Consider the following 26772-nt stretch of genomic DNA (forward strand, 5'->3'; position numbering starts at 1 on the left):
TAGTGATAATCAAGATGGCCCATTTAGACAGTTGACAAGAAGGTGTGAGGATACTTAACTTAGATTTTCCTGACAAAGAATTTAGATAATTGCTCATATCACTCAACTGATAAGTCAGCTTTAGGGGAGACAAAGTCTGAAATTAATAACTTTACCATCCTATGACCTTATCAAATGCATGTTGTTCACCCTAGAGTCTTTCAAGCAAAAAAAAAAAAAAAATGTGTAGAATTTTAAATTTTTTAAAACCAGGATTGTGTATGTACTTTTACAAAAATTGAATGACAATAAATCTACTCTTCCTGTTAAACATGTAAATAATTTGTTTTGTCTCTGTTTAAAAAGGACAGTATTTTTTCTAGTAGACTGAAGCATAGGCCTGAATACAGTTCTGGCATATAAGGACTTTTTTTTTCTGGGTACATCATGCATTCTAAAACTTGATCCTTCAAAGACTTTTGCACATGTTTAACTTTATGCACATTGAGTAGTTCCACTGAGTTCAGAAAATTCAACTTAAGATCCCTAGTCCTTCATGTCCCCATTTGTAAAGTGGAAATAATATTTATCAGCTTCAGAGTGTGCAGTGAGGAATAATAACTTACAGTTTGTAAAGTGTGTTGAAGATGTAAAAGCATCATGGTGCTTAAGAGCTGAGTATTATTATTTAAAACAGGATTTATAACAGACTGACAGATTCCTTAATAATATATCCTTGAAAAGATGGAGTCAGTTATGCAGCCATTAATAACTGTTTTTTTAATGGACTACTTTCTGCACATCTGGGTAAGGTGGGCAGAATTTAGCCTCTATTGTTTAAAATTTTTATGTATTTTATGACTGTCAAAATGCAATGACGTTCACTCAGCCTAACCATTTAAAAAGTTCAGCAAACAAGTTTCTGAAATGCTGGTGGTGGAGCTATACATTCTGACACATTGAAGAATGAGTTAAACATGTAACTTATGTGTACTGCTTATTTGTTGACAGGCCAGTTTAAATTTTTATATTACCTTTCATTCATGACCTAAATATATTTATGGCATATATTTCTGCAGTACTGCTGTTATGTGTATCAGATAACACTAGTCTTAAAATATATCATTGGAGTTTCCGAGTTACATCAGAATGATAAAACTGAACTCTTCTGTGTTTCAGGTCTTAGGAACAGATGAAGATAATATGGATGGTTGCTCTCAGAAGCTGGCTTCTGCCAAATACCTTCGACTTTTGCTACTAATACTGATTCCATGTATCTGTGCTCTCATCCTCCTATTGGTGATTCTGCTTACCTTTGTAGGTGAGTATTAGTCTTAACTAAAGAGAAGGAAGCTGAAATATAGTTGTATTTTAACAAGATGATACAAATAAGCACTATAAACTCACAGTGTAGTCTACTTGTAGAATGTAAACAAATGTCTTAGAACATCCACATAAAACTAAGTAAATTATGCTTTTTTTCAAGTTCTGCTATGCTGCTTCAGTTGCAGAGAATACCTGATTTTGACTGTTTATGTTTAAAAATAATTAAAAAGTAATTGGGGGAAACAATTTTTGAGTCTCTGAAAATTAATTTTTTATATACTTGCTGCCTTGGACATACATTATATTGATTGTTTTCAATAGTAACTCTTACAAGCACTTTTTGATAAGTTTTTAAATATATATATTTTATATATGTGTGTGTGTATGAAATAAATATATTTAAATATCTCTAAGTGGCACAACATATTGCTCCTTTACCATTACACACACCAATTTATAAACCTAATATCTATTTTCAGGAGAAAGTTAATGTACAAATAGCAATAAAACTTTCTGAACAGGCTACAAGATCTCCTCTCCTTCACCAATAAAATATAAGTGTTTTGTTATTAACTTTAAATACACATGATTTCAGAACCACAATCATATTTCACTGAAGATAGATTTGCAGATATACTTAATTTGTTAGTTACTCAGTCCATTAATTAATTGCAAATTTGATGTGGAATTAACACATTAATGATTTATTAGAGAGCAACAATTTAAAAAAAGCTAGTTCTTGGTTACCTTCACAGCAAAGTTGACGTGCCTGCAATTAAATCATACCTGTGATGAGAGAGAAAGTAGATAGCACATTATATAACTTTTTGCTTTTAGTTGTGTACAGTACTGTAGGGTTGTAGTTGCTTGTGTACTTTTGGGGGGTTTTTTTGCTCTTAAAGATTTTTTTTTTTATTGAAATGCATTCAGTGGTTTAGCAGCATAGCTGTCTCTTATTTCAGTGCTGGATGATACTGCCTGCCTTTTTCACTTGAAGTATGTATCTATGAAACAGCGTTTTACTTCTCTTAGGGAGACTAAGGAATGTGCATTTTTTGCCAGTTCCAGAAAGATAGTAAAATATACAAAATTATCAGCTCTTTCCCTATTAAAAAATCAATCAGTCTAAAGAAATACCATATAATTGAAGCAGTTAGGATGTCTGGAAATAAAACTGAATCTGTATCCAGGTGACAGCTCTGCCTCTGCCAAATTCAAGTCACATTGAATCTTTATATTCATTTCAGTCTGTGGAGGATGACCTGCAACAAGACCCATAATGTCTGGTCTTCTCATTGTGCTTAGGATGGGTGGCCAGAATAAAAACCTAATGAATGTGGTGACTGATAACTAAGTCTTGGGATCTATCTTTAAACTGAGAACAGACTGAAGTGGATTAAGATCATATAAGTCTGACAATTAGGAAACGTGATACCCCACCCCCAGTTCATTTCCTGGTGTTTAGCATTCCATCTGAATCCTTTATATCCTTTGCCCTAGATTTTCACTATTAAATGAGAAAGTAGATGAAGAAAGGTAGGTGTGTTTTTCTGTCATACTCAATCTATTCCTTAGAAGAAAGTGTCTACATAATACATACTGAAATTGTACTGCAAAATGCTCAGGCAAAAGGGGCCTGATTCTGACCTTACTTAGCCAGCATAAACCACTAAAATCAATGAAATTACACTAGTGTAAAACTAGTATATGTGTGAGGAGAATCAGACCCAATGTTATTGGTTAGGTCTAATGTATGGGACACCCATAAATCAGTAAAACTGTCTCCAGCATCCTTTAAGATTATTCTGATTATTCTGATTATTATTTATTATTCTTTTTTCCTAGAGCAATTAGAACAGCTTTAGTTTAAAGCACACTGATGACACAAGTAGACCTCTTTTCCAGGCTGTCTAGAAATAAATGGATAATTCTAAGGGCATCCTTAAAGTGTATGTGATGTCAGAATAATGTAACAGGCTACATCCAGGTCATTAATTCAAATTCAGATCAGATCAGTTTCCAGTGCTGTAAATCTGATATCTTTCATCACTTCTAGATTTGTGTGTTTTTTAAGGAATGAAAAAAAGCTTTTTTGTAATGGAAAGGACAAAATCTTTTTAAGCTTTGTTAGTCTGTGCTCACATACTACACCTTGGTGCCCTAGAAAGAATAATAGATGCTTGAAACATGAATGGACAATTCCAATGTGTCATTTGGAACTTTACATTCTATTGCTGAAATTAACTTTCTCTTCTTAACTTTGGTTATTACGTCTATTAGAAAATTGGGAACATTTTGGCTCCATTTTGCAGGCAAAGAGTTTCATTTCTTATTGAAAACTTTTAGGAAAATGTTCTATTACTGCTGCTGTTTTCAATTATTTTCATAAGATAAGGCAGGTACACACACGTATGTGCACACATAGTATTGAGCTGATATAAAATATTTCCATTCACCCTGCTAAATATACATGTATCAACCTTCTGACTTTCTCCTTATCCTAATGCAGACTTCTGGATAGGCTGTTCTCATCTTCCTAGTTCTGATGTAAAATAAATCTGGAATCCAGTATGAGGCAACTGGGGCTGTACAGCTCTATAGTCTAGTGATTTGAGGTATCCTACCTGAGATGCTTTAAAAAGCTGATGTTCAGAAAATGCTGAGCACTCACTCCCTGAAAATCAGGCCCCTCTATGGTGTCTAAAGTAAGGTACCCCAAATCACTAGTCACCCTTGAAAAATTGGGCCATGAAATTTTATTAATCTGTATGCAGAGAAGAAAAGGCAATGTAAGTAATGAACAAGGAGGTGCAAATTAATATGACTATCTGGCAAAATTATGTTAAAGTAGATATAACAAGGGGCTTTTAAACTCCATACACAAAAGTCACACTTAGTTTAAAATCTCACTGCAGAAATAAGGAATATATTTCTCTGAAAGCTTTTGCATTCTTTTATATGCGTATGCTTCTTGATTCTGGCTGTTCTTCTATCCCTTACTTGCCAGAAAATATGGCACATTTCTGAACCTATCAAGAGGATGCTTTGTTCTTCTCATATGAAGTGAAAGCAGTGATCTCAGCTGCTGTTGAGGAAATTTGGCTTTCAGAACAAACCTGACACTCCTACTTTATTAAGTGGCTGGGTCATATCACAGAGGAGAGAAAGAGAGAGTGGGGATTGGGAATCCTCCTTCTTTAAGGGCCATAGGCTAGTTTGTGGACTGCCTAAATAATTAAACTTTGAAGGAAACAAAGGGGTGGATTTTACAAGGTTCTAATCTCTTACAACTCCCCTTGATATTGATGGGCATTGAGAATAATCAGCACCTGATGAGATTGGACCCTAATTTCTTGCTCTCCTGACAGAAGCATAGTTGTGAGCTAGTTGTTAGAGTGAGTGTGGAGGTTCATAAAATGATCCATTAAGGCCCCTTCATACAGTTTAAATTTGTCTGGAGTTACAAGCTACAGAGAAATCATATTATGGTGCATCATAGCCTACATAGTCTGCTGATATGTGATGGGGGAAAAGAGGCAGAAAGGGAAGACATTCTGAAAATTTCAGATGTCATAAAAATGAGAAATAAAATGAATAGGCTCAGTTTAGAACAGCTCTCTGATTTCTGTGTGGCAGGGGGCAATCTCTAAACTAACTCTTGTTTAATAGTTATAAAAGGCACATCCCCTTTTTTATTTTTTTTTTTTAATTTTTTGTTAGGACATTACAGATTTTACTTACAAATGTGCTTACATTTTAAAATATGGTACGTGTTAAACTTACAGAGTTGTCTTCCTTTTAAAGAAAAGGAGCAGTTGATAGAAATACAATAAGTTAAAGTAGATTTCATTTCATTATTTAAAAAAAAACAATAACTGACGCCATGGTTTGAATAGCCCCTTAGAAGAGGTTAAATATAAAGCAAGAAGACCATCTTGAACGTAAGCTTGCATTTATAATCTATGGGCCATGTTCTACAATCATTACTCACATTGAGTGGTACCTTGCTTCTTGAGTAATCAAGCAAATATTACTGGCTTTAAAAATAAACCTTTTCCTAAAAAGGCTAGAAAACATCGCTCACTACTGTTTTTGGCTTGAGAAGTTAATTATCCTTCACTTTTGAATAATTTTTAAAACAACATTGAGTCACTTCTGAATTAAATAAAAAAAAATTTTCGATGGGGCACAGCTGCTTAGCAATAGCAAACTCTAGTAGGGAAAACAAAACTATTTGATATTCATTGGAACATAATTGAAAGTCAGTCAGTTATTAAAAAAGACCAAGAAATAGGATCTGGAGGATCTTGTGTAGATACAGCATTTCACTTTTTATATACTTACTTCTGTGTGGTCCTCTACCATAAACAAAGGGAATCTTGAGTAGGAGGAGAGAGGTTATTTTACCTCTGTGATTGGCCCTATTGCGACTGCTGCTGGAATATGGTGTCCAGTTCTGGTGTTCACAATTCAAGAAGGATGTTGATAAATTGGAGAGGGTTCAGAGAAGAGCCACAAGAATGATTAAAGGATTAGAAAACATGCCTTACAATGATAGAAGCAAGGAGCTCAATCTATTTAGCTTAACAAAGAGAAGGTAAAGGGGTGACTTGATTACAGACAATAAGTATGTACGTGGGGAACAAATATTTAATAATGGGTTCTTCAATCTAGCAGAAAAAGGTATACCATAAGCCTGTGGTTAGAAGTTGAAGCTAGACAAGTACAGGCTGGAAATAAGGTATACATTTTTAACAGTGAGAATAATTAACTATTGGAACAATTTACTAAGCGTCATGGTGGATTCTCAGTCACTGAGCATTTTTGGTTAGCGTGCACAATATGAAACCCCTACATTTTTTGAGGAAGCTAGCCGTACTGGTACAAAATGAAATGCCTTTTGGCTGCACAGATATAGTGGAATGGCTTGCTATAACTGAATTAAGGCCGCAGAAAATTTGCTTTTTTTTTTTTTTTTTTTAAGGAAACCATCTTGAGCCGTGAATAATGAGACGTTAGAGAGCGTAACATTTTATGTTCACCATGCCCTAAGGGCTACTGATATTCCTCCTAGTCTCAGTGTTATCAGGCCTCCAGTTTCCAAAATATAACACAACCTCAGAATCCACAGTAGCTCCTGGCATAGAGGCTTAAAACTTGACCTTCTGGAAGCAAGACAAAACATCAGCAATGCCATTGTCAATACTCAGTCTGATTTGCTATAAACAGGTGTTCAGAGTTAGGAACTTTAACAAAAAAGTGTGAACAAGCCACTTGTTCCTGGGAGATAGTGTGCAGAGGGATGTGGCATTGGACAAGAAAATTATCTGCTTATTCTTGAATCTGTCTCTCCATATGCAAATAGGACAGGGAAGCATTTCAAGAAGATAGTATCCAGAACCAGCCTCCATGTGTCCTAATCTGCAAGCCTCCACTCCATGTACTAATTCCCTTTAAAGAATTCCCCATCACTGAATTCCCTGGAAGCTTGGAACAATACATGTAGCTCTGAGCCCAGTTCCCAATCAAATTGCCAGAACATGACACCATTGTATCTAATGCAGAATGGTTTCTCCATCTTCAAGAGACTTCTGCCACCCAAAAAATAAATGTGGCAAGCCGGAGTGCATGCACACATAGTGTGATGGCTGAGACATGTTTTCAGCAAAAGTGTTGCTGGGGAGCCAATCAAGCAACACTCAGTGGCCAGTGCAAAGGGATTGATTAACGTTGTTACAGACTTTCAGACTGATTTCTGAGATGCTGTGGTGGCTTTAGGTCAATGTTATATTCATTTAGGTTTATAAGAGCCCCAATAGGTACCTATGCTATGTTGTCTTGGGCAATGCAGGCAGAAAGACAAGACACCAGAAATGTGGTTTAGCAAGGCCACAGCTTTATTAAACAATACATCTAAGAACTACTGGGCAATAACTCATTCAGTGCAGGTCATCCCTCCTATTGCAATCTGAATGGCTGCCATCATCCTCCCCACCCCAATAAATTGGTCCCAGCACCATTTCATGCTCCCTATCACTCTCCCCTTGTATAAGGGATAAGAGGGTAGAGAAGATGGGGTTGTCTCCTCATTGTATCAGACATTAGGAGCTCTGCCCCACCTTCTTTAGGGGATACCTTCTCCTAATCCACTTCCAATTCCAGTTGATCAGGGAAACAGACCCCTTACTGAACAATCTGAACTGGGCACCTGCCAAGTTGTGCCAGTTGTGACAAAATGAGTTTTACAAGTGAACCTACCCCACCGAGTCCCTGCACTGCTGAGAGGAAGGTAAAAAACGCACCCCTCCCAGGCCACTTTGGCAGTGAGGGCAAAATTCCTTCCTAGCCCCATAAAGGTAATTAGCATAATACCCACAGCAAGGCTGCCACACTGGATCCTACTCTAATTTCAAGAGAGGAAGGAGGGGGAAGCTCTTCTTCCTAGCACAGAATGGCACCCTTGAGCAGGCAGAAGGGCTTATAAGACCTCCCCACTGAGTATGTGGGAGTGAATAGGCTTATGTTGCACTCTGTCCTACCAATCAGCAACAGAGTGCCATCCTCCTCCTCTCTTCAAGCCCATGAGGAAGGGAGGGGATGCAGCAATCCTTAAAGGGGCAAAGGCTTTTTCTTTCCCAGACAAAGCCCCCCACCTCTGAGGCTGCAGAGGGGCACTCTGGGCTCTATTTACATTACAGTAAAATATACAACTATTTAGTGCTTTACAGGCTTATAACAAACACCTTGAATGCACCCTAGAAGCCTGTTTGCAGAGAGTGCAGGTCTTGGACAATTGTAATGTGCTCCTGATAAGAAACTCCTGAGTAGTAAACCAGCCACTGCATTCTGCGATTGCTTTAGTTTATGAGTGATCTCAGTGTATATCCCAAATTAAGCACTAAGCATATTACTGTTACCTACTCATTTCAAAGGGCCCAGTGCTGGGTCAGTTCCTGGTTGAGATAAGGACTAGAATGAGCTGTGATATCCAGTGGTTTGCCTATCCTGGCAGGATTGACCAACACCTACTCTCCCACCACAAATTGTCAAAACATCAAAGTCCGGTATTCAAATTGCCTTCCACCTCCAACCCTATACGTTTCAGTATCTGCAATAGGACGAGCCTCGGGCTGAGCCTGCTGAGGAGGTACCAGTAGATATTTGCTAACTAATTACAGAAATATTTTTAACCAATCATAAACCAATATTTTGTTCTCTCTCTAACTGTTTGATCTGTTACATACTCTTCATTAGGCTCTTTGCTTTGTTTGATCACATTTTTAGACTAGCCTGACCTTTCCTGCTGTAGGAATGGCCTAGAAGTCACCCTCACTACACATAGCCAAAATTGCCATTTAATCCTCTTTGTTTGGCTTCTAGCTTAGAGTATGTGAATCTTTTTTTAGATCTCAGCACTGTCTGTTGCACATCTTTAAATAAAATATTAATTTTCCACTAGCAAATAACAACTGGAAAATGATCAGTAAAGTTTGGCATGGTATTGTTGGCATGGTATTGCTCTGAACTGAATGAGCTTAGCGCATATCTCTCATTTTTATACTGAACATACTGATTGCCAGTGTGCTATACGCTTCCATCATCTGGTCATCTCCAAATGTAGTTTGAGACACAAATCCAAAACAGATACGTTTATTAACTTTGATATTTGGCCGCAGTTATGATTTACTATATATATCTATATATGCAGACACATGTCTGCAGAGTATTTTGATACAACACACATATGTAAATGAATGAAATCCATAGTGTATCTTTTTTATATAATGCATGTTGTAGTGTATTGTTTAAGACGTTGCAGAGACCCAGCTCTAAGTACCTTGGAGATATATAAAATATTGTTTTAAAGCCTCATGGTGGAGCTCCTCAAGGAATCTCTAATCAGTGGGAGTTAGGTGCCTAAATACTTTTGAGGATCTGGGATTGTGCTCTTTTCTTATGAGCCTTGAAATTAACTGGTTCCGCTAGACTTTCTGGAATGTTGTTCCCAGATAAAAAACCATTTCTGTTAAAAATAGGTTAAAGTTTAAGGGTATGTAGCTGTAATTTAGGGATTAAAATCCTTATAAGAACACTGGAGTTATACAAAACCAAAACCAAACAACTGCTAGAAACCTATGAAATTCAAATTTAAGGTCAAATTTAGCATATGCCCAAAGGTTTGAAAGTATGGTAATATCCCAAAAGCCATAGCTCTGCCTCCACAATGACACCAGCCTCTTAGTTTCCCTTCTTTGCTACCTTTCTACCTTCTTTGAAAGATTTATTTTATTCTAAGGACTTTTAAAGGGCTGAGAGAGTGGGGTGGAGAGAGTTGTATTAATTTAGATGTAATATATAGGCTAAAGGTATTAAGGTAACTTTGTTGCTGTCTAAAATTAAATTGTATTAAATAAGGTCTCTGAGGTTTAGTATATGGAGACGTTAGCCTGCCTAGTACTATTTAGCAAATACACTATTAAAAACGCTTTTAACTTCTTCTTAAAGATAAAGAAAAGAGGGAAATACAGTTAAAATATTTGAAATTTAAAGCATTAAATTAAGCTTTTATTTTAACAATATTTTTTTCCTTTTAGTTGGAGAGAATTTTAGAGGGGAAAAAACCCTGGGCTTGACTGTATTTTTTAGATGGTATTGAAGATGGTAATAACTCTTTTTGAGTAAAAGAGACGAAATTAGTTGAGATGAGCTGGAGCTGTTAAAGTCTGATCCCATGTCATCTCAGATTGTGTTTGGGATTCAACTGGAGGCAGCAGAGGTGACAGTGTCAATTGGGTGCCACTTTGTGGCCTGGTCTGGTCAGGACATCTCAGGATTAGGCTGACAAAGGCCCAGAGTCCCAGGAGACAGTGGTGATGGCAGTCATAAGGCTGACACTTGTCTTAGTAGCCTCCATACTGTTTTCTGTTTTCTCCCCCCAAAGTTAGGGTGACCATATGTTCCGTTTTGGTTTGGACAGTCCCTTTCTTAAGCCTTGTCCTAGCCGTCCTGCCTTTTTTGGCAAAAATGGGCATTTGTCCCATTTTCTCTTGCCAACTTGATCAGGGGTGTGTGTGCCCTCTAGGTTATTGTGATATTTATGAACATTTATATACTTTTTACAGTTGACTCAGAGTTAGGGTCAACTTATGCCTACAGTAGTTTTAAGCCATCTTTGTGCTCTCTGCAGATTGTGGGTTGTTTCTTCTTCCCATCTTAACCTGGCTAAAGCAAGCCACACTTTTGCTTTAGATGTTGATTAAGAAGAGTGGTGGTGTATTTATGTTTAGTCCCTCAAGGAAAAGTCATTCTTTGCATTTACTTTTCTGTTTATATAATAATGCACACCAGAAAGTGTTTAAGCTCATGATAGGAGTAGAATCCTGTCAAGTTCCAGTAGCCTTAAACATAGCTATTACATGCTCGCTTTTCTTTATTGAGGTAGAAACATTTTGAACTTGGGAAGTTCAAAGCAAGAAAGAGTGGTGGTCTGTGTTCAGAAAGGCAGTGCAGTCCTAGCAATTGTAGCATACCTGAACAATAAAAGCAACTGTATACAATTAAGATTTCAGCTTAACATTTGCTATTGGGTGTTCTCACATTCCAGCATTTGGTGAAAAGTCAACAGGGTTGGCTATTAATAATACTGATCTCTACTTGTGGGGTGTTTAAGAACAGCTGATGAAATGTGCTGAGGAACTCCCTTTTAATTATTTGTAATGGAATATATCTATCTGTCTAGCTGTTACAAGTAAATTTATGTCATTATACTCCCTTAAATGATTAACTAGAAGCAAAAATAATTCCTATTTACCATATAGTTCATATACTACAGTACAGAATAGTGCTTTTTATCCACTGTGTAAATAGCCCTTAAATATAACTCCTGATCAAATAACAAAGCTATTAGATAAATGTGCCCATACCCATTTTTAAATGTAATAATTTTCAGCAAGTTAATTATTCCTATATGTAATTCATATGTCTTCATCATGTTCTACAACAAATTAAATACCTTTATAAACAGCTATGGTTAAGCACAGACTATTTTATCATTTGGGCTGAATTTTCTGAAGCATATAGAACCATGTCATCTTCTGAGTTATCACAACGTTAAGCTAGGAAGCAGCTGTATATCTATTTTGATTTATGATCTAGTAATAATTTGTAAGTGTCAAAAAACATACAGATAAACCCAATATATGTTTGTTTTACTCTAAACCAATAAAATACAGTACATCAATTGTCTAGAAATCTAGATATAAATATATTTTAAAGAAATCTTCTTAAGCACCAGAGTAGGAAGCTAAATAATTCTTGAATCTATTTTTTAGCATTTAACTTTAAATTGCATCATGCTATACATAGAAAACAATGTCTACTTTCCATTTTAAATGTTACTATGTTTAAAATATCTTATTTGAAGCTGTAAAGTATCCTTCTAAAGATACAGCTGGCAATTTGTAGACTAGTAGTGATGCAATGGAAAGAAAATTATTTCTAGTCTTGTTAATAAAATGATGCCCTAGAACAACTATACATCACATCTGCTCCCATTCTAATCCACAGTTTAAAAAAAAAAAAGTAAAAGCCCAGTGACTTCATTCTGGATAAGGCCAAAATGTTTTTAGTTTGTGTTTTGTGAGGACTACTTATTTGTGTTGGGTGATGAATTAATATATTTATTGTGGCTTTTATTTGGCTGCGGCTTTATTTTACTTGGTGGCCCTTTTGAAAATTCTGGTTTTAGTTCTATTCTATCTGACCTATGAAACTTTTAAAAAGTAAAAATACATTTCTGGTGGGTTCTCCCTGGGGTGCCACCTGGAACTGGCCCACCAGACTGAGCCCCCTGACCCACCAGCCTGGGCTCCCTCTCACACCGTACTGCTGTGACAACCTGCAAAGCCCTCCAGCCTGCACTTTCGCCAGCATACATACAGGTAGGGACACACCCAGCTGCAGTTACAGGCATGCTCTCTGACAAGCCCTGCATAGGAAGGCTACAGCTAAGGCAACTCCCAACTTCTTAGGCACGCATCTCCTCTGGAGTGTAAACTCAAAATTATGCTGTCTTGTGCTGCACAGGGAACTGTACAGCATAAGCTCATAAAAAAACTGTACAGCGTAAGCTCTGTCCCTCAAGGTGGAGAGGAATATGCAACAACCTTTGCCCCTGAGTTATGATTCCCACACACTTCACTCCAATGCACTGGTTTAGATAAAGCAAAAACAAGTTTATTAACTACAAAAGATTTTAAGTGATTGTAGGTGATAGCAAACAGATCAAAGCAGATTACTTGGCAAATAAACAAAAAATGCAAACTAAGCTTGATATACTAAATAGATTGGATATGAATAGCAGAGTCTCACCCTAAGAGATGATACAAGCAGACTGCAGATTCTTAAGGGGCAAGCTGCACTTGCTTAACAGTTTGGAATCCCCAGATGTTTCATTCACAGGCTAAAAATCACTTTACCCTGGGTCCAGCACTTCCCCCAGTTCAGTCTTTGTTCCTCAGGTGTTTCCAGGAGTCGTCTTGTATGAGGAGTGAAGAACACAGACCAGATGATGTCACTCCTTGCCTTATATAGCTTTTGCAAAGCTTTGTTTCCAGACCAGTCTGTGGAAAAATACTGACATCCCAAGACGGAGTCCAGAGACATGTGGTCTCATCACATGTCCTTGTAGGGTCATAGCAGCTGTTACTCGGAGGCTGCCTGTAGCGTTCTCAGAAAGGCACCCAAGATGGGAAATAAGCTTCTCCTAAGGTCTGTTTTTTTTCCCTAATGGCCCATTGCCCTGAATGGGCCCTTCCCCACTCACTATCTAGACTGAAAATATCTTGTCTAGTGGGCGTTATCCAGGTGTAACTACATTTGAAAATACAGATACATAGTCAATATTCATGACTTCAGATACAAAAGTGATACATGCATACAAATAGGATAATCATAGTCAGCAAATCATAACTTTTCCAATGACCCCTCACATGACTGATCTTGCATAAAATACATTATAATTATGTCACAATCATATTATCATAATATCACTGTGAAGGATATGGGGTGCAGTGTCACAACATTATTTTAACAATTAGTGTGTTAGAAGTAGTATTAGCCTTCAAAAACTATTGGGTCAAATTTCTGTCCTTCCTAATAATCCTGGTGAGTGTGTTGATTGTAAGTGTTGAACATTTTTTTTTCTCTTCCAGGTATATTAGAAAAAACATGTTTTTATTCAAATGGGAGTGAACTTCTAGCTGCTGGTGGCAACATTCAAACATCTGACATTCCTTTTCCAAATATTGTTGAAAATGGTTCGGATGTGGTTCCCACTGTGGATCTCAAAATGCTGCCATCATCCTGGACCCAAAGTCCTTTATCTCATGTTGATCAAATGAACAAAAACTTAAGTATGTTCAGGCAGGGCTTACAGGAAGATTCCTTGGCTCCTACTACACCAGCCCCACCACTTAACCGCACGACTACAGATGTTGGTATTTTGACCAGAGCCCCTGGAGACAATACATGGTCATTTTCCAGTACAGAGGAGAAAACTCTTTGGTCCACAGATACATCCATCAAGATCACAGACAGGATATCCTCTCTACCTACGTTAAGTTCTATCCATCCAGCTGCTGTACAAGAAATGAATCTGAAAAAAAGTAAGATGATATTTTATTTGACTCTATAACTAATTATGACACAAAAAGTACAAAAAATATACAGGTGGTATTGTGATTGGAATACTTTCCAAACCCATGAATTCTCAGGAATAGAAGTCAGTTCTAGATAGTTTTCAACATGCAGGTTCTGTATCTTAAGGAATCAATTTATCAGAATACATAGTCAGCCCTGATGAGGAAGAGACATGAATCTCCTTTATGGTTAAGTAACTCTTACTGAGACTGCTGTTTGGTTGGTTACATATTGCATATTGTGACAACTATGCATGTTTATCTTGTCTGAAAGTGAGTTATTGCAGATTTTAACCCCGTGTTTTAGACTGAGTTCTTTCATATTTCAGTGATTTTGAAAGTCAGTTTAGGCCCCCATTCAGTAAGATGGATTAAAAACATGTTTAACTTTAAGTGCATAAGTAGTTGCATTGAAGTCAATAGGCCTACTCACATGCTTAAAATTAGGCACAGTGCAGAATGGGGGCCCTAATGTTAAGGTTACATTTTTTCGTATCTTATTGGACAAATACCTGCTCAATTTGAAGCTAATAGAATATGTATTTGTAAAGAACCTATCACATTTGTGGGGACTCTAAAGAAATAAACAACAAAAAATAATACTGAAGATAATGGTGGTCAGGTTTTACCATTATGACAGCAGCTACTGGTGCAATACCGTAACGTTATGGTAATTTTATTAGCAGAGTTTGGCGGGTTAGGGGAGGGACTCCAAGGTATCATTTCTGCATAGTTTTCTAAAACACAGTGGTACAGTATTAAACTGACATTGAATGCTTCCTTTTACTTTGATACCACTGCCTTGCTATTGATCACCTGATACCACAAAGGTATCTTCACAGAACTGGAATAAATCAGCTATCATATTTCATCAGAGATGAAATGATAACCAGAATGATGTGAGAATGGCAGTCTTTTAGTAATGCCATGGTATTTTTGAGAACTTCTGTAGTGGGAATAGAGAGACAGTGTCTCATGGTTGTAACTGCTTCAGAAAGATCTATACTACTGGTTATTTTGAGGAGAATGATGTGTACCGTACTCTGGTGCCAGGCATTGTGGCTCGTTAAGCAGTAACATCCGATACTGATTTATCTGAAATTTTTAATCATTGTTGTATTATTCAAGCTGAGCTGATGTGATTTTAGAATGTCACATCAGAAAACCTTTAGTGTAAAATTTTCATGTGAGATACAATTTATATCTTCAGCACTGAGGGCTCCTTTATCTGCTTTTCTCTTCTTCAGCACAACAGAGGATAAACCCTTGCTAAATCCAAAGAGACATTTTCAAATCCTATTTCCCTTTTCCTCCTACAATGACATAAAAACAGGGAAAGCTTCTGAAAAAGATGGTTGTAGTAACCTCTCCTATGGAAAGGGGTGGATGGCTGGGAGCTCTTATTTTTCTTCTTGAGTAAGTTTTAGGAATATATTACACACTGTTGTCACAGTTCAGAGCAAATGCACCTATATTTCCCCCCTCGTGGTCCACCAAGGGCACCCACTCTAGGCTCCTGGCTCCTCTGCTCTCATAGAATCATAGGACTGAAAGGGACCTAAAGAGTTCATCTAGTCCAGTCCTCTGCACTCATGATAGGACTAAGTATTATCTAGACCACCTGGACCTGTCACCTCTCTTGGGTGGAGATCAGCATCTTTCTCCCTCCTGACTGGGTTTTTGGCAGCCTGCACAGTTCCCTGCCTACACTGTGATGTCTCCATCAAGCCAGAGTAAATGGGACAGAGTCTAAACTTTGCTTTCTTTCCCAGGGCTATGAACAGCTGTAACTATCAGCAGTTACAAGTGAGCACGTAGCTCTTTATAATCAAACACATTTATTCTTGAGGTGAAAGCATTGTAGAGAAAACTTATTAAAACAATAAAAGAACCTACATGCGGGTCACCCCAACTTCAGCCTCTGGCTCTGGTTGGTGTCAGTCCTTCAAAATGCACAACTGGGGTTTTCCCCATGGTCATAATTTCATAAATGTCTCAGATTCAGGACCAGAGCAACCATTTGCTTTATAGTGCTTGGGCCTTTGATTTTGGACTCATATTACAGGTGATCAGCAGACAAAGACCCTCTCCTCAAGGCATAGCTTCAAAAGGCACAATTCTTGCATAAAGAGTTTGGGAATTTGCATTAACCTCTCCTTAGGTATTTCCCAGCAAATCCACTTCACACATATTGTCCCTCAAATCCATTCTATTCATGGCAAACAGACTAGCAAATTGTTCACTATAGTCTTTTGATCATCCAGGCTTTACATCACATCTACCCCTCTAGAGAGGTTACATCAATCCCAAGTCACAATAGTACATAACCTTTGCACTTAGAACAATGGACCCCAAAGATACTTAAACTTAATTCAAGAAGGTTTCTCAAGGATATTGTAGGAAATTGTCATATCTGTCACAACTGTCACTCACAAATCATTCTTGTGGCCTATTTGCTTAACTTTTCCCAGGGCTAACTTGCTGTAGAGAGGAGATGATGCAGATTCTTTTCTGTTGTATGGATAGTGGTTGTGTCATGAATCTGTGGTAGAGCTCCTCCTTTAGGAACTAAGTGGGGAGCACATATGTGTGAGTCCAATTACTCCTACCCCAGTAGGTGTATAGAGGTGTGTCTTTCTAGTGCAAGGGTGGGCAAACTACGGGCCACATTTGGCCCATCTGCTATTCTAAACCAGCCCTCGAGCTCTTGCCGGGGAGCGGGGTTGGGGGCTTGCCCTGCTCCACATGTGCCGTGGCTCCCGGAAGCAGTAGCATGTCCTTCCTTCGGCTCCTACATGTAAGGGCAGCCAGGTGGTTCTGCATGCTGCCTCTTTGCCCCAAGCACCATCCCCACAGCTCCGATTAGCTGGGAACCACGGCCAGTGGGAGCTGAAGGGGCGGTGACTGCGGATGGGGCAGCATGCAAAGCTGCCTGGCCATGCCTCCGTGTAGGAGTCGGAGAGGGGAACATGACGCTGCTTCTGGGAGCTGCAGGGGCAGCGCCTACAGATGGGGCAGCGCGCAGAGCTGCCTGGTTGTGCCTCCGCGTAGGAGCTGGAAAGGGGACATGCCGCTGCTTTTGGGAGCTGCTTGAGGTAAGCACCGCCCAGAGCCTGCACCCCGTCCCCCTTCCACGCCCCAACCCCCTGCTCCAGCCCTGATCCCTCTCCTGCCCTCCGAACCCCTCAGTCCGAGCCTGGAGAACCCTCCTGTATTCCAAACCCCTCAGTCCGAGCCTGGAGAACCCTCCTGTATTCCAAACCCCTCATCCCCAGCCCCACCCCAGCGCCCGCACCCCCAGCCAGAGCCCTCACCCCCTCCCACACCCCAACCCCAAATTTGTGAGCATTCATGGCCCGCCATACAATTTCCAAACTCAGATGTGGCCTTGGACCAAAAAGTTTGCCTGCCCCTGTTCTAGTGGGCTGGCTCTCAACCCTCTTTCCAAGACCTCTTGGCTGTTTCTTCCCCTCTCAGGCTCCAAGGTGAAACAACAAAACAGCCCACAGTCAGCTAACAGGGTTAAATAAAGGTATGAAGGAAAAGCAAGGGGGAAAAATCTGTAGGCAGCTGCCATCAGGATATGGGCCTCTCTTATTGCAGAGGGCCCTGGGTGTATCACAGTTCACTTCAGATTTCAGAGTAACAGCCGTGTTAGTCTGTATTCGCAAAAAGAAAAGGAGTACTTGTGGCACCTTAGAGACTAACCAATTTATTTGAGCATGATAAGGTGCCACAAGTACTCCTTTTCTAGTTCACTTCAGAGTTCAGCACAAGTATCAGTCTTTTTTCTCTTTGTTAGTTCTGTGAGGGCAGAGGCTCTACTGGCTGTCAGCCCGTTCTTCAGGGCTGGAGAAGCTCAACAGCCTGTTCCCTCCCCAGGGTTGCCCCCATCAGAGTGGAGTTCCCTCATTTTAACTCCTTCTACAATACTGGCATGATTTGAAGGTGTAGAGGGGCAGGGCCACTTCAGCCCAAAGCAACTCCTTAGCCCCTTCTGTGCTACTGTGGGGTTTCTGTAACCCGTGACAGGTTGTTTCACAGGTAATCTGAAGGACACAGAGCTTCTGTAACACACTGTCTGAGATCCTGATTACTTTCTGGATGTAATATGTTCTCCAATTGCTAGTCTTCTCTTCCCACAATTGAAAACACACATGTGCATGCCCACACTTGCATCCTATGGGCCATTTTACTGATTTACTTTATTTTGCTACTATGTCTCTGCACTGATCAAAAGCATAGAAATATACTGGGCCATTACAGATTTGGAATGAGATATTTCTTACAAATGCCATTATTGACAGTTTAGCAACAAAACAAACAAACCAAAAACAAACTTCAAACATAGCAGCTTCTAATTTAACATAGAGCAAAATCATAGTTTTGCTCTTCCTTGTCCTTGAACATTACCTTTTAAAGATATATTACAGGAGCTGGTTATTTCTTTTCTGGGTCATGATGTCTTCATGATTAATTTTCATTGATTGGATAGATACAGTATATATCATATTGCACAAGACAGTGTGTAAATGTATTGAAATGCCTGGGCTCAGCAATATCTTTGTGGCCTAATCCTCAAATTTGGGATACCTGAATTAACTGGAAATATGGAGTCTGGCTAATCTATATAATAAGATTCCAGGATTTGTCACTCTGTGTATCACTCTGTCTGTTGAATCAGTGTGAAGTGATGGAAACAGCTACAAGTATGGTCGAGAGCTCTTTTTAGTCAGAATATCTCCAAGTTCAATCATCACAGGGGTTTGTGATTTGTTACCATCCAATATTTAAAGTCTCAGCCATTTTGACTTTACAAATTATATTCATGTGACAGGTTTCAGAGGAACAGCCGTGTTAGTCTGTATTCGCAAATGGACACAAATCAGATGTCAAGAATTATAACATTCATAAACCAGTCGGAGAACACTTCAATCTCTCTGGTCACGCAATCACAGACATGAAGGTCGCTATCTTAAAACAAAAAAACTTCAAATCCAGACTCCAGCGAGAAACTGCTGAATTGGAATTCATTTGCAAATTGGATACTATTAATTTAGGCTTAAATAGAGACTGGGAGTGGCTAAGTCATTATGCAAGGTAGCCTGTTTCCTCTTGTTTTTTTCCTACCCCCCCCCCCCAGATGTTCTGGTTTAACTTGGATTTAAACCTGGAGAATGGTCAGTTTAGATGAGCTATTACCAGCAGGAGAGTGAGTTTGTGTGTGTATGGGGGTGGGGGGGATGTGAGAAAACCTTGATCTATGCAGGAAATAGCCCGACTTGATTATGTAAAGAGTTGTCACTTTGGATGGGCTAGCACCAGCAGGAGAGTGAATTTGTGTGGGGGGGTGGAGGGTGAGAAAACCTGGATTTGTGCTGGAAATGGCCCACCTGTTGATCACTTTAGATAAGCTATTACCAGCAGGACAGTGGGGTGGGAGGAGGTATTGTTTCATGATTTCTGTGTGTATATAAAGTCTGCTGCAGTTTCCACGGTAAACATCTGATGAAGTGAGCTGTAGCTCACGAAAGCTCATGCTCAAATAAATTGGTTAGTCTCTAAGGTGCCACAAGTACTCCTTTTCTTTATTCATGTGACAGGAAGGCATGTATCCTAGATCACTGTGATATCAAAGGTAACCAATCATCAACCTTACTGTACGGCTAATTTGCATTTCATTGGTTATATGAGGGAGACAGATGATGGATTACGTGGCCCAACTGCTACACCTGTGTGGTGACGTGGACTGTCAGTTACTAGTGTAAAGTAAAGCATTTTAAATTTTTGTGGTAAGTCATGAGATGAACCTGTATATAGATGGATACGGGTGTTTCTTTCAAAGTGTGGGATTTTTTTCCCCCTCAGGGCATTAATGGCTTGTTTAGCCTAACCAAAAGAAGGCTGAGAGGAGATATGATTGCTCTCTCTAAATATATCAGAGGGATAAATACCATGGAGGGAGAAGAATTATTTAAGCTCAGTACCAATGTGGACACAAGAACAAATGGATATAAACTGGCCATCAGGAAGTTTAGACTTGAAATTAGATGAAGGTTTCTAACCATCAGAGGAGTGAAGTTCTGTAACCACCTTCCAAGGGAAGCAGTGGGGGCAAAAGACATATCTGGCTTCAAAACTAAGCTTGATAAATTTATGGAAGGGATTATATGATGGGTTAGACTAATTTCGGCAATTTATTGATCTTGGACTATTAGCGGTAAGATATGCCCAATGGCCTGTGATGGGAAGTTAGAGGGGGTGGGATCTGAGTTACTACAGAGAATTTTTTCCTGGGTGTCTGGCTGGTAAGTCTTGCCCACATGCTCAGGGTTTAGCTGATCACCATATTTGGGGTCGGGAAGGAATTTTCCTCCAGGGCAGATAGGAAGAGGCCGTGGGGGTTTTTTGCCTTCCTCTTTAGCGTGGGTCATGGGTCATTTGCTGGAGGATTCTCTGCACCTTGAAGTCTTTAAACCACGATTTGAGGACTTCAATAGCTCAGACATAGGTTAGGGGTTTGTTACAGGAGTGGGTGGGTGAGATTCTGTGGCTTGCGTTGTGCAGGAGGTCAGACTAGATGATCATAATGGTCCCTTCTGACCTTAAAGTCTATGATTCTATGATTAATGCAGGAGCAGGACTAAAATTGGTTTGGGCAATCTGAACTGTGTATTCCTATACTTTCAGATCTTTGAATTTCTGTAATGTATAGGAATAGAATAGTACCCCTTTAAATAGTTTGTGAGCCCCCTCGTGTTGTTCTATGTTTTAGAAGCTGAAATAAACCAGGCAGAGCAGCAATATGAATTTAGGTAGGCCTGGCATGTTTGTGTATATTTAGTAAACATGGTTATTTGGGACGCAACTGTGATAGTATGGTTTCTTCATGCTTTTGTTGTGTAAAGAGAAAATAACATACACTTTTTTTAAACCTTAAATCTGAATTTCCTGAGTTTCAAATGGTGGGCTTTCTGTTGATGATTGCAACATTTTTGTAAGGGTTCCCCCCATCCCGACCTAGTAAAATACTGATATGTTACCTCTCAACCTTAATTCTAGCTTACTGGTGGGTGCGAGGGGAGGCAACAGAGGGACAGTTGGTTTGGGAATTACCTTAGTTTCACATTTAAAATAAATGTTTGCCATATATTGGCAGGCAGGAGAGTTTGGCTGCAAGATCTGAGAGTGCTAAAGGAGTTGGCGGAATCTATTGCAGAGCCATTGGCCATTATCTTTGAAAACTCATGGCGATCAGGGGAAGTCCCGGACAACTGGAAAAAGGCTAATGTAGTGCCCATCTTTAAAAAAGGGAAGGAGGATGATTCTGGGAACTACAGGCCAGTCAGCCTCACCTCAGTCCCTGTAAAAATCATGGAACAGGTCCTCAAGGAATCAATTCTGAAGCACTTAGAGGAAAGGAAAGTGATCAGGTACAGTCAGCATGGGTCCACCAAGGGCAAGTCATGCCTGACTAATCTAATTGCCTTCTATGATGAGATAACTGGCTCTGTGGATGAGGGGAAAGCAGTGGACGTGTTGTTCCTTGACTTTAGCAAAGCTTTTGACACGGTCTCCCACAGTATTCTTGCCAGCAAGTTAAAGAAGTATGGGCTGGATGAATGGACTATAAGGTGGATAGAAAGTTGGCTAGATTGTCAGGCTCAACCGGTAGTGATCAATGGCTCTATGTCTAGCTGGCATCCGATATCAAGTGGAGTGCCCCAAGGGTCGGTCCTCGGGCCGGTTTTGTTTAGTCTGCGGAAGACAAGAATGAGTGGGGATTTGATAGCTGCTTTCAACTACCTGAAAGGGGGTTCCAAAGAGGATGGGTCTAGACTGTTCTCAGTGGTACCTGATGACAGAACAAGGAGTAATGGTCTCCAGTTGCAGTGGGGGAGGTTTGACCGTGTCAAAACTTTGCTAAAGTCAAGGAACAACACGTCCACTGCTTTCCCCTCATCCACAGAGCCAGTTATCAAGAAGAAAGCTTTCACTTTTCCACAGGTGCCTATGAATCATGGAATCATAGACTATCAGGGTTGGAAGGGACCTCAGGAGGTTATCTAGTCCAACCCCCTGCTCAAAGCAGGACCAATCCCCCATAGTTGCCCCAGATCCCTAACTGGCCCCCTCAAGGATTGAACTCACAACCCTGGGTTTAGCAGGCCAGTGCTCAAACCACTGAGCTATCCCTCCCCCCATAAATACTGAGGATTTGTCTAAAAGGCAGTTGTTCATGAAAATTTGGAATTTCAACAGTAAGGTTTTAATAAGGCTCCAAGTTTCAGCGCCATATAGTAAGATCAACTTTACAATGGTGTTAAATATTTAAAGTTTAGTTTGGAGGGCAAGCTTGTTGTTACTCCAGTTCAGCTTTAGAATTACAAAGGTATGTCTGACTTTCCCTTTTCTGGCTTTGTCTTTGTCTATTCCATCTGTTGTACTTACAGTGCTGCCAAGCTATGGGAAATATTGGACCTCTTCTTTGTAAGTCTCAGAAAGTTTTATTGGTGTTTCTTGTGTTGATTCTCATGGTTTTAGTTTTCTCAATGTTGATTTTCAACCCTACTAATTGTGCATAAGCCTAGAGATAATTTTAGCTTGCATGTCTCTCTGGGTATGGGATAGTAAGTTGATGTCATCTGCAAAGTCAAGGTCCTCTTACTTTTGCATGAAAGTCCATTGTATGCCCCTTGGTTCTGTGGTTTTTCTCATTACCGAATTGACTCTCAGTAAAAAGATATGGGTGACAAAAGACATCTTTGCCTGATGCCCATAGTAACCTTGAATGGTTTAGTCAGTTAGCTGTTATGTGTAATGTGGCATGTCATATTTTCATAAAAGCTCTTGATGTTCAAAAATTTCTGAGGTATTCCATTGTGGCAAAACAACTTCCATAAAACTGCTCCATCCACTGTGTCAAAGGCTTTCTGGAAATCTATACAATTCAAATAAAGTAGTGATTGCAATTCAATCCACAGTTCTATGATGATACATAAGATTATCATTTGATCTATATGTGATTCCTCCTTCTGAACCCTTGAATTGACCACTCTCTTTATTTTGTACAGAATAATACATGTAAATACCTTACTTGGAATAGACAGCATATGAATGCCCGTCCAGCTTTTACACTGACTGAGTTCTCCTTTCTTTGGAGTTTCACTGTATGACACGTTTCGATTTGTTTGGTATTTTTACTTTTTCCCATATCTTTTGTAAGAGGCCTATAAAAATGACTAGAAGACCACAGTAGACTACCTTAAGAACCACTGTCAGAGTGTTGTCCAGAACTGGTGCCTTTTCCATTTTTAACTGATTGATGGCCATATTACATCTACTCTGGTGATTGGCCCTCGTCTGACATACAGATTGTCTCTGTCCTCTATAACGGGAGATTGGCCACAGCCTCACCTTTTAGTAGTTGACTAAAATACTGCCTCCATATATTTAATGGTTCTGATGTCCTTGCTGTAAACTTTGCAACCTCAATGTTCTCTTAACATTGCTTTTTTTGTATGGAACTTCCTAAGTTTTCTCCTTAGGTTGATTCATATCACTGGCCTATGTCTGTAGTAAACATTCCCTAGTTGTCGCCACAGCAATAAACCAAGTACAGTAAAATTGTTACTATTAGATGTAATTTTTGTTATAACATAGTGGAAGATAGGTCACATAAAACAATCATCAAGTTTTAACTTTTATCCCATAGGTCGGAGGTTTTGAAACAAAAGATGATTTTCACTGAGAGAGGTTTTGGTTTCTTCTCTGTTAAATAAGAGGTGACTGAAAATGTATTTTAAATAAAGGAAATTAAATTCCTTTAAAGCAGTTTAGTAAAGGAATACTCTGAGTTACATCTGTGTTGGAAGGAAAGGGGAGAAATGTGTTTTTCAGTCAAGAAGTTTGAGTTAATGTGGCTACATTTCTGGTTCATTGTTTTGGAAACAGAGTGTGCTCTATAGATTTAAGTCACTGGCATAGGTCAAGCATAGTCCATGTGCGTGTTTTCTAAGAACAAAAATAGCAATAGGGAAAATTGTTAAGAATTCAGAGGTCCAGTAAAGTATATTCATTTAATTTAGAAACCTTCTGTGTGATATTCTGTTAAACCACTAATTGACAGTAAATAGAAAAAAAAGAATACTTTTACATGTGTTGGTTTATCTTAAAGGACACGGAGTGTTTCTTCAAGATAAAAATCAAAATGGTTTTTACCTCGAACTGTTTTGACTTTTTATTGAAACACAAATATGTTGCAGCTGTATTATAAGGAGGGAGGGAGACTTTGATGTTGCTGGGGGAAGGAGAGGAGGAGAGCTCTTAAGTGCATCAGATTTTGTGGGATGTTCTGCAGTTCAGCTGAAGCAGGCTCCCTGATCCGAAGCACTGTTGAGTCAGAGAGCGAGAGAGAGAGAGAGAGGAAGAGTCTTCTGAATCAAAGTACCCTTTAGCGTAAGTAAAGGTACACAGGGGTGGGAACGAGGAGACTATAGGGCTTGTCTACACTGGTAATTTACAGCGCTGCAACTTTCTGGCTCTGAGGGGTGAAAAAACACCTGCCCGAGCGCAGCAAGTTTCAGCGTTGGAAAGCGCCAGCTAGACAGTGCATCAGTGCTGGGAGCTGCGCCCCTCGTGGAGGTGATTTTTTTTAGAGCACTGGGAGAGCTTTCTCCCGGTGCTGGGCCGTGACCGCACAAGGCACGTTAAAGCGCTGCTGCAGCAGCTCTTTAGCGTTGCCAGTGTAGACAAGCCCTATGAGGTCACCTTTCACCTCTTCTACTCACTGATGCTTATAATTTTTCTTATTGAGTAAGGTCTTGTTCTTCTACGTTAGGAGGCAGTCAAGTATCAGCCCTCCATTTTACAAATAAGTTAACTTCACAGAGAGTTTGGAATAATAATACAACCTTCTCTTTCATTTCAGTTTGTGTTCAAGAGGAAAAAGAGACTTACTAACCTTTCACTTTTTCCCCTCGTAGGCAATTAGAAGTATACAAAATAAATAAATATCCAACGTTCAAGGCACAAATTTTAGTAAGTTTATCAGTCCCATCATATATTGTCCCTCCAACTAAGCTTGTGACTTTAATTCACTACAATTATTGTGCTAACTCATGGCTCCTTATTGTGCTTATTTAGTTTCTAGATGATCATCTACCTAAATATATAGTAGTGAAACAATGCTCAGAATAATATATTTAACAGACTCAGATGTACATTGGAATTAATACTATATGTAGTATTATGAATACATAATTGCATACACCCCCTCACAGTAACATTTTCACTTGCTCATGTGTCTACGCTCTTCAGCTTTTTGGCAGTGTGCTGTGCTGCTGAGTGGGAGACTTTCCGGTTAGAACAAAGCTGGTTTTGTACCTGTTGTTTTCCCTGCCTTTATATGACATCTGTGTGCATTTAGAATTATAGATGTAGCACCTTAACACCAATTTTTATGTAAAGAACAGAAGTCCTTTTCAGCCTTGAGCCAATCAATGTTCCTCCTATGTTGTACATTTTTACATTTTGTGGCTTATAGTTTAAACAGATGCTCATTAACAAAATATTAAACTGCCAACTGGCCAAGTGGTTAAGTATGAAGTAATATGCCAACGGTGGCACAATACTCCCTAGGAATGGCAGGACTGAATGCTAGTGGTACTGTAAATTAATTGGCTGAGAATGGTATTATTTCCTTTTCAAACTTGCCACATTCTTTCTTTCTCTCTCAAATACACAGGTAAAATGAATTATCTGTTTGTTTCAGTAAAGAGTATTTGTGGCTATTGTGCTAGAGTACCAGGTAGATTAGGGTTGTCCTGTTGTATGCTTATTTTTTTGGCCTTTATACCAGTTTACTAGATATATGCCTTGGCTTTATTAGCTAGTGTCTGCTTCTGGCAATTGGATATTTGTGACTTACAATAAGACTTGGTCTACTTCATGCTTTTGCATGATCCACTGTAGATTATAGCACATCCAGTAAAGTAGGATGTGGACATAGACTCATCATTAATGTACCAAGCAGTGGCGGATTAAAGATTTTGCCACCACTAGACCCTGAAATAATTGCTGCCCCCCCTCCCCCGCTCACCTCTGATCCACCTCTGCCTCCTCCCCTGACCGCACCGCCGGGTCCTGCTTCTCTCCGCTCCCTGCCAGTGCTTGTGCGTGAAGCAGCTTCGTGAAGGAGGGGGAAGAGGGGGGAACGAGGCTTGCTAAGGAGAGGAGGCGAAGCCGGGGCGGGGATTTGGGGAAGGGGACCAATAGGAGCAGCGAGGGGGCGGGGAATGGGTGGAGTTGGGGGGGAGGGTGCGAACTGGCGCCGGGGAAAGCAGCCTCTGGCTGCTATTATAAATTTGCCGCCCTAGGCCTAGGCCTTGTCGGCCTAGGCGTTAATACGCCACTGGTACCAAAGTAGAATCCAGAATATCAGTCACAAAGCCTGAAGTCTTAGTATTGATACATCAATTTATGGTTCATAACTACTGTCATGTTGCATAGAAGTATTTGGAGAAGACAATATTCTCATGTAAACAGCAAAGACAGGTCATGTCTTTCAATCTGAATCTCTTGCTGTTTCTAACATTTTTTTCTTTTCTCACTGAAAACTTTTGAAGTCCAAGAACAAAATAAAAAGTAAATACATTGTAAATAAGAATAATTTGGGGACAGGAAATTTGAGGTGATGATAAATTAGCCATAGCAGCTGAAGCTTGAATATCTAATAAATGGAGCCTTGCAAAATTATCATGAAAATTTA

General features: G+C 39.5%; 1 protein-coding gene across 1 annotated transcript in view; it reads left to right on the forward strand.

The window, feature by feature from the left end:
- The window catches only part of CORIN (corin, serine peptidase), a 321969-nt gene that overhangs the window by 49688 nt on the left and 245509 nt on the right, over positions 1–26772 (forward strand). The window contains exons 2-3 of the mRNA XM_073342123.2: positions 1159–1300; positions 13518–13970. Coding sequence (XP_073198224.2) covers positions 1159–1300; positions 13518–13970 — 595 coding nt within the window. The remainder of the gene's footprint in view (positions 1–1158; positions 1301–13517; positions 13971–26772) is intronic.

This window comes from Lepidochelys kempii, chromosome 4 (assembly GCF_965140285.1).
Source record: "Lepidochelys kempii isolate rLepKem1 chromosome 4, rLepKem1.hap1, whole genome shotgun sequence".
NCBI classification, from domain to species: domain Eukaryota; kingdom Metazoa; phylum Chordata; order Testudines; family Cheloniidae; genus Lepidochelys; species Lepidochelys kempii.